This window comes from Pinus tabuliformis, chromosome Q (assembly GCF_031772625.1).
Source record: "Pinus tabuliformis cultivar Carrire ecotype Pingquan chromosome Q, CPIR1, whole genome shotgun sequence".
Lineage (NCBI taxonomy): Eukaryota > Viridiplantae > Streptophyta > Pinopsida > Pinales > Pinaceae > Pinus > Pinus tabuliformis.
Genome location: NC_142296.1, coordinates 961723429 through 961733001, shown reverse-complemented (window position 1 = coordinate 961733001; position 9573 = coordinate 961723429). Strand labels below are relative to the sequence as shown.

The 9573-nt window shown below is 39.4% G+C and overlaps 1 protein-coding gene across 1 annotated transcript in view; it reads right to left on the bottom strand.

Annotated features, from left to right (window-relative positions):
- Positions 1 to 1582: 1582 nt before the first annotated feature.
- Positions 1583 to 9573, bottom strand: part of LOC149222677 (glycerophosphodiester phosphodiesterase GDPDL6-like) — a 378163-nt gene continuing 370172 nt past the window's right edge. The window contains exons 8-9 of the mRNA XM_089385570.1: positions 2577 to 3060; positions 1583 to 2224 (exon numbers count right to left, since the gene is read on the bottom strand). Coding sequence (XP_089241696.1) covers positions 1908 to 2224; positions 2577 to 3060 — 801 coding nt within the window. The 3' untranslated portion in view covers positions 1583 to 1907. The remainder of the gene's footprint in view (positions 2225 to 2576; positions 3061 to 9573) is intronic.

Sequence of the window (9573 nt, the reverse complement as noted above, 5' to 3'; positions counted from 1 at the left end):
GAGAAATCAAATGCCAAGTACAGACAGCGACATGTTAAACATCGAGTGCATCACAAGTTTCAGGTGGACGACAAAGTCTGGTTGCATTTGCAAAAGGAATGTCTTACCGGAGTCTATCAGAAACTCAAACCACTCTGATATGGTCCTTACACCATTACCAAGGTTGTGGGAGACAATGCATTTGAGCTCAGCATTCTCCCATTCCTTGGCCTGCACCCAATGTTCAATGTGGACCACCTTCGGCAATACTTTCCACCATTACTAGACACATCTGACATTGCAGAACAATTCACACCAACAGAGTTAAATCCAGATTGCATAGAACAAGCTGCAACTGATCGAATCATGGACATGCAGATCAAGCACACTCACCAACAGAAGATCCAACTGTATTGAGTTGTCAAAGCATGCCAACTCCTTCACCATGAAAAGTGGCTCACCAGAGACCAAGTTTAGCAGAAGTTTCCTCACTTCATAGAGGAACTGAGCACAATGGAGACCATTACTTCCTAAGGGGGGAGGAATGATCCAGATGGATACTGATGGCCACCCACCAATTCCACTTGGACATCCACCATTGTTTCTTTTAGTTTTTCAGTTTCCTTAATTGTAGCACAATCTACTATTTTTAGCAGTTTTTTCGGGTCCTAAACTTCTAGAGCCATTTTGAAGCCCTAAACGACGTTTTTTGGAAAAACTGAGAACGACATGAATTAATGGATTGATGTTGCTCTTCCCAAAGTTGTAGTCCTCGGATAAATCTTTCTAACAATGTATTGTGCGCGTCAAACAAAGATCATATACCAAAGTTATGACCCCGAGAAGTTGATGTACCAATTTACTCAAAACGGGGCCCATAGTTTGGCGCTTTATCTCCTAGGGTTAGGTTTTTGGATGTTTAGAGTTTTCCATTGTTTCTCAACAATAAATAAAGCTTTGAGTCTCATTGTAAGACAATTCAGAGGCATGAAGTTGCCACATCTCTCCTCAGAGATAAGCTACCATTGCTCGAGCTAGTTTATTTCAATTTCTGTTTGTAAACATATTTCAGTGTTTTACGTTAATGAAATGAAATATTATTTCTACTGCATCTCTGTATTTATAGTTATCTCTATAATTTGTTGCGTTCCTGTTTAAATCTAGATCACAATATGTTTATCTGAACATAAGAGAAAAAAGAAAAAGAAAAAACATAAATCATAGATAAATTTAAGTCCTTTTGAGAAGACTTCCTTAAAAAATAAAATAAGATAGATAAATTTAGACCACACCAACCCACACTCATAACTAAATTTGAACCCATACAATTTAACTTTTTACCATAAATACCTTAACAAAATATCTTATCCTATCAGCCAAGACTCTACTCGATATCTTACCCTATGGCCCACTCTACTCCTCATCTACATCGTCAGATTTGAATTAATAAATACAAAATTTAAAACTCCCCTAACAAAATGATCAAACCATACAAACTCCCAAAAACCAATTTTAACCACAAATCTAATTTTCTGACCCACATCAATTCGGTTCCTCAATCATGACTCGCAATATCATCTAAATGACTGAACAAATTCATGTGTAAATTTAAAATAAGTTCATTAAAAACTCTGCCACTCCGGATTTAAAAGAATACAAAATTGTCTCTGAAAGCAAACAGTAATATATCCCTCCGATAGTCTGGGTTCATCGCCCTGAATCATTTTTGAGATAAGAATGGCCGTTTATGAATTTGGAAAAAGAAATTGCATTATCTACTTACAAATAGAGAATAAACAAAAATATTTCAAGATAAAACCAGAAGCTCCATCGACGAAGAAGACACATCCCACGATAAGCATTGTTACAGTTTATGTATGTATATGTTGATACAAGAGGAGAATGCCTTGCTACGAAACACCTCCAATTCAAAGAAAGTCGAAAAATAGAAGAATGACCATACTGAATAGAATAGACATAGACGAGAACAAATGATTATAGTAGGCATTAACATTTGGATGGCCATTTTTAGAAGTTGCAGCTTTTATTGGCGCAGATGCGACTGAATTATTTGTAGCTGGTGCAACAGCGGCAGATGGCAATGGAGGATCTATCACATCTTCTAGAGTTGGAGCTGGAGCCACAACAGGTAACTTTGAAGGAGGCATGACAGCTAAAAGTGCTCCAGGTTCAACCAAGAACATTGAATAATCACTCTTTCTTCTAGGATGAAGACAAGCATTATCTGTCATCAAATGAAATCAAACAAAACAAAACAGAAGCTGTTAATTAGAAAGGCATCGGGTCTGATGCTGAAACAAAAGCATATCATTTGGAGTAGGAAAAAGTAGAAGGTTTAGAATTTAAATTTATATATAAATGACAAATATTAAGCAGCAAGTACTGAGATGATCATTAGATTATTGTCTCTTCATTTGGTGGGTTAAATAAAAATAAAGTAATATTCAATCAAACTAAACCAATAATTGAACTTAAGCATAGTGATTAAATGTGCAAACAATGCATACAGACACCTAAATTATTATTGGACTACAATGCAGAAAAGCAAGCAGCGGGACTATTTAATTACTACTTACTCATATATGCGCGGGCTGTGGCTGGAAATTCAGTTATAAGACCATCTACTTTAACAACATTTACAAAGGTGTTGATTTCCATTGTTGGATCTGCAAGATAATCGAATGCTAGACTGGGGAACTCATTCCTCAAGCGAAATACGAACACCGTGAGATTGTGAAGATGCATCCGGCTTACAATATCCGTGTCATTGATGAGGAAGAATTCAGAGGAAGTAAGAATTGTGTTCCTGGAAAGCGTCACAGTGTCAGCAAACTCTTTAATCTCCTTGATTGATGAATCTGGGACAGTAACATTAGGGTTTGCTATGTGGTAAGCAAGCTTATAACCAGTGGTATTTTGCCTCAATTTCCGCAGAACAGCACTGTCATCAGATTGGATAAGCACTCGTTCAGTCATTTTATCATAGCCGGCCTCTTTTAAGGCACCTACAACTGCGCTTGTGACATCAAGGCCCCGTTTTGACGCTAGGTATCGTGCATTCTGCAGCAGGGAAAATAAAGCAAATTAATAATGATAATTATGGACTTAAACTGATATTTCAATCAAATATAGAATGGCATTGACTGGTCAAGTAATAGAGCCATCAAAATTTGTAATATAATCGTCATTGCTTCATGGATTTCTCCAGATAAGGAGGAAAATTAAAAACCAGAAGGGGAGAACTTATCTACAAAACAGTTGATAAGGACCTTCGTGCCTTACGAATTGTGATTTATAATTGATATCGTTTACATTCAGGTTGAGAAGACAAGGACAACATGGTTGATCCTGCGTTTGGATTATAACACCAAATGCTCGTTGCTTATTTTTATTAGTCCCTGCCAACCACCAACTTACACTTAAATGTCATAGAAGGAGCAGCCAGTGAAGTTAAAGAGCAGTTTGGTATTTTAGTTCCACTTCCAGTGATATTTGATATTTCTGTTAAAAGAAAAATTAGCATATAATTAATTTGTTTCGGTCTTCCTCTCTAGGAAGTTCACTTGATTTTTGTCTTACAAAGGAATCTATTAGCCTATGTAATTGTGGCAAAAACCCCTTTGTTGTAGAATGAGCGTCGGTTTTATTACAGGCACTGCAGCTGCAGCATGTTATACCCTCTAAATCTCTCAATGCACAAACGAGTGCCTACTTTTAATTCAGTTTATAATATGCTAGTTTCTGCCTCGTTTTACCTTGCAAAACTATCTTTGCTCTTTTATTGTCTAAGAGCGAATATACTTTGTATATTTGTACATCAGCACTCTCTTATTTTCTTCATTAGTTCATCGTTTTCTTTAAGATTTTTAGCTTGGTATTACAACTAATACTGTAAGGAGATTTTATGCAAGAATTGTTGCAAGGAACAATGGCGAATGGCAACTATCCCCTGCAGATTACACAGTTTGCATGAGAAAATTATGGATATTCGACAATTAAAATGAATCAGAATGAAGAGTCCGTTGATGTCCGATGTCCCAAGGTCTCTATCATTGGGTTTACTGAACACGCAGATCAAACTGCCTTTAAGTGCTTTAACAGTACACCAAGGAAATAAGCTAAATGATAACCAGAAAAGGGATAAGCGGGCTATATTCCGTATACAATCTGCGTTGGTTGTGTTAATCTTAACCAGCATTGCCGGTGTACCAAAAATCAAAGAATGCTTGGAACACCTTGCACAGTGTCTATGAAGGATAATACGAAGTCAAAATGGTAAGGCACCTTGCACAATGTCTACGAAGGATAATACGAAGTCAAATTGGTAAGGGTTCAAAATCTGAAAAGTTTGAAGATGAAAGAAGCCAAGTTTTTTCAAGATTTATCACTAGACCCACTAGGAACCGAGATACTGTCAATGGAATGAATTCTCAAGGGCAATCTGTCATAGAAGATTTTGAAAATGAATGAAGCTAAGTTTTTTCAATATTTTATCACTAGAGCCCCCAGGACCCAAGATAATGTGAATGGAATGAATTATAAAGGGCAATCTGTCATAGAATAAAGAATTGTCCAGAATATATTGCCATGGCCATTGAACAACAAAAAGATCTCACCACAGAGAGGGATTGCACTGGTAAGTTCTTTGCAGTTACATGAGAAGAGCACGCTGTCCTCTACAGAGAACTTGATGCAAGACTTTCAAGGTTTTATTAAAATTAATAAGTAAACTCCGAGACTTCTCCTACAGGTAAAATAAAACACAAGGGGAACCTTTCACGAATAGTGGACATGGAAGAAGAGGAGGAATAGCACATTGAAGAGAAAATGATGTTCCGACCAAAGAAATATCAATGTAGACATTGACAATGCCTTGGGCAATATGACTTTGAGTGAACTGAGGTTCAGGGGGATAACAGAGAATCAGATAAAAATAATTAAACTTTGAATTAATCAGAAGATGCGTTACAACCACATAACCATTTCTCCATTAATTCTAACTCCCCCCCTTAATGGAGAAAGGGTTATTTTGCACACCTAACATCCCTCTAAATAACTCAAACTTTACTCGCCCTAGAGGCTTAGTAAAAATGTCAGCTATATTATCACAAGTATTACAATAATCCACACAAATTTCCTTTGACTGTATCTTTTCTCGGACAAAGTGAAACTGAGTGTCAATGTGTTTAGTATTCTTATGGAAAACTGGATTGTATGCAAGCTTTATTGTGCTTTGATTGTCAGTTTTGATACTGGTTGCTGCTTTTTGTCCTTCGCCTGCATCACTAAGTAATCTCCTCAACCAAATGGCTTCGCATGTAGCTGCACACAACGCCTGGTACTCTGCTTCACATGACGATAATGCTACAGTGCTTTGCTTTTTGCTGCTCCACGAAATAACCCTGGATCCAATACTAAATGCATAACCTGTGATAGATCTACGATCATCCACGTTGCCTGCCCAATCAGAATCTGAATAACCTGCTAAAGTAACATCAGAAATGTCAGTGTATAAAATACCATAATTGCAAGTACCACTCAGGTACCTCAACACACATTTTGCTGCATTCCAGTGACTGTCGAGTGGTCTGGACATAAACTGGCTCAGTACACTGACAAAGTATGCCAAATCAGGCCTAGTTGTTGTAAGATATATCAGGCTTCCCACTAGCTGTCTATACAAAGTGGCATCCACCTGTTTTGTACCATCGTCACTGCTTAACTTGAGGTTCTGCTGCAATGGTGTTGCTGCTGTTTTGCACTGTTCCATTCTGAATCTTTCCAACAGGGTTCTGGCATACTTTCCTTGAGTTAGAAAAGTTTGACCAGAATCTTTCCACACTTCCAATCCTAGGCAATAATGAAGATCACCAAGGTCTTTCATTTCAAATTCCTGTGACATTTGCTGCTTGATTTCTTTGATTAAACTATTTGCATTTCCTGTTATTATCATGTCATCCACATACAAAGAAATCAAAATGATTTGCCTCTGATTATTCATCTTGGTGTACAGATTTGGATCGTTGAGGCTTCTATGGAAACTATGCTGAACAAAAAATGAATCAATTTTGTCATACCATGACCTGGGTGCTTGTTTCAATCCATAAAGTGCCTTATGGAGTTTACACACTAAATGTTCCTTCCCCTTTTTCACAAAACCAGGAGGTTGTACTAAATATATTTCTTCTTTTAATTCTCCATTCAGAAATGCAGATTTAACATCTAACTGGTGTAGCTTCCATTTATGCTTTGTTGCTAAACAGATTAGCATTCTAATTGTATTAAGTTTAGCTACAGGGGCAAAGGTGTCATCAAAATCAATTCCTTCCTGTTGTGAATAACCCTTTGCTACCAGTCTTGCTTTGAATTTTTCTACAGTACCCTCTGCATTTATCTTAGGTTTATACAACCACTTACAACCTATAGGGGTTCTTCCTTCTGGCAACTCAACTAAGTCCCAAGTATGGTTTCTATATATGGATTCCATTTCTTCATGCATTGCAACCCTCCATTCATCTGATCTACTTGCTTCTTCATAATTTGAGGGTTCTACAATATTTAAAATTTTGGACATTAAAGCATAGTCTCTGAATTTTGCAGGTAGTCTAGTCTATCTACCTGATCTTCTCGGTAAAGGACTCACCTCAACTCTTCCTGTTTCAGCACTGTCTGGGCCTGCATCCTCACTTATTGAGCTATCTGCTACTACTTCTTCCTGTTTCTGCTCCTGCTCCATCTCTTCTTCTTCTTCATCACTGTTCACTTCTATTAGAAATGGAATGTGGTTGTCACTGTTAGAGTCTTCCTTTCCATCTCCTATCTGCTCATGAAAAATGACATCTCTGCTTGCAAACACTTTGTGAGTCACAGGATCATATAATTTGTATGCTTTATATTCTGTGCCATATCCTACAAATATGCATTTCAAGGCTTTGGGATCTAGCTTTTTCCTATCTGCTTTCGGTACATGGGCAAAAGCTTTAGATCCAAATATTTTCAGATGACCAACTGCTGGTTTGAGTCCAAACAATGCTTCAAAGGGGGTTTTGAAGCCTAGACATTTGGTGGGACTCCTATTCTTTAAATAAACAGCAGTATTAATGGCTTCTGCCCAAAGACCATTAGAAATGCCCTTACCTTGAAGCATACTTCTCGCGCACTCCACAAGGGTCCTGTTCTTGCGCTCTGCTACTCCATTCTGCTGTGGAGTGTGTGGCACAGTAAATTGCTGTATAATCCCATGCTGCTTGCAGAAGTTCATGAACTCATTTAATCTGTATTCCCCCCCTTGATCTGAGCGGAGAATATTTATCTTCTTTCCTGTTTGGTTCTCTATCATGGATTTGAATTCTTTAAAATATTGGAAAGCTTGACTCTTTTTGCTTAAAAAATACACCCAAGAGAACCTAGTGCAATCATCTATAAACAGTAGAAAGTAGTATGCACCTCCTAAAGACCTACTCTGCATAGGTCCACAAATATCTGTATGCACTAGTTCTAGGATGTCTCTTTGTTTTCTGTTGACATGCACAGGGAATTCATCTCTATGCATCTTCCCTAATGCACATCCATCACATTGCAGTTTGATATTATGTAAAGCAGGAAGTCCATCGACCATACCTTTATTTTTAAGAAAGATGAGATCTTGTAGATTGATATGTCCAAATCTCTGGTGCCAGAGATTCTCAGCTGTTGATGTTGCTGCAACCATCGCCTGTCGTGGCATGCTCTTTGCATCCAGTTTATACAAATTCCCCACGCGTACTCCTGTTGCAACTGTCTCCAATTTGCTATCCTTAATGACACATCCTTTCTTGAAGAATTGTACCTGCATGTCCTGATCTGTTATCATAGAGACAGAGATCAAATTCTTTTTAATTCCTGGAACATATAGAACATTTTTGAGATGTTTGATATCACCACTGGGTAGCTTCACAGAAATATCCCCACAACCTTTGATCTCATACCCACTGTCATCACCTAAATAGATTTTGGATCCACATGTAGAATCTTCAAGAAACTCAAAATATTCTCTCTTACCAGTCATGTGCGAGGATGCGCCTGAATCGACATACCATGTATTGTCCTCATCTCCTCTTGATGCTGAAAGTGCACAGTCGACTGTAAATAGCCGAAGATCATAGCTGTGGTCTTCCTCTTCTTCAGCAAAACACCCCTGATGCTTCTTCTGTTTGCCTCTCCTTTCATCTGTTTGCCTCTTATAACACTCTCTGATCTGGTGACCAGGCTTTCCACAGTAAAAACATCTTTTAGCAAAGTTATCATTCATACCTCTAGATGGTCTCCTTTGAAAGGAGTTGACCCCTTTCTGCTGCTGCTGTGGTTGCTGGTGCTGATGTTGGTGCTGGCGCTCCTTTCCTCTGTGCTGTCTTTTCTTTGCCATCAGAGCAAGGTCATTGCTCTGGGTCTTCAAGTTTTGTCTTCGCTCCTCCTCCTGGAGCAGAATCGCTGTCAGCTCATCAAAAGAGGGGGCTTTCTCCCTCGCTGACAACCCTGAGATGAATGTCTGATATTCATCGGTCATCCTGTTCAGTGTGAGGGTAACTAGATCTGAGTCTGATACCTTTTCTCCAATGGATCCCAATTTGTCTTTCAGATCCTTGATTCTGGCTGTGAATCCATCAACAGATTCATTCTCATTCATCTTTAGTGCATACAATTTTCCTTTGAGTGCGAGAACACGATTTGTGTTCTGTGTCTCATACAGACCCTTGATCCTGCTCCAAATATCTGCGGCCGACTTGCAATCTCGAATATGAGGGATAATGTTGTCTTTGACAGACATCTTCAGTATGACTTTTGCCTTTGTTTCTCTTTTATCCCAATCCTGTTCTTGGGTTGTATTTCCGGATCTCTGTTCATTTCCCAAGACGATCGCCCATGCGTTCGCACTCTCCAGTAGGGTTTGCATTTTGAACTTCCAGTTGGAAAGTTCGTTCCATCGAGCTTGCCAGACTCGTGGAGGTATGATTCCAAACTGTTGTTCATTTTCGCGCTACTGAACACTTCAACTGGCCACCACCGGGCAAGTCCGATCTGCTACCACCGAACAGATCAGGAACTTCTCTGTGCCACCACCGGGCAAGTCCGATCTGCTGTCTCCAAACAGATCAGGGACTTCACTATGCCACCACCGGGCAAAACCGATCTGTCACCACTGAACAGATCACAGAGCTCTGATTCGCCACCACCGGGCAGGTCCGATCTGGATCACGGAACCTCACTTCGCCACCACCGGGCAGATCCGATCTGCTACCTCCGAGCTGATCAAGGATCCTCAATTCGCCACCAACGGGCAAATCAAATCTGCTACCACCGAGCAGAAACCTTCACGTGCCTCCACCGGGCAACTCCGATCTGCAACAAAGATTGCAGATTTACAGAAAGAAAGGGATGGCGCTCAAAACAGTGCAGAACCCGCGCCAATTCCGGAAAATGACAATTCACGGAGTGCAGGAATTTTGGCGCGCTTATCGACCACGGATCCGCGCCAAAATGATCGTTCTTTTCTCTGGCGCGTTTTACAGCCCCAAATCCGCGCTAATTTGCGCG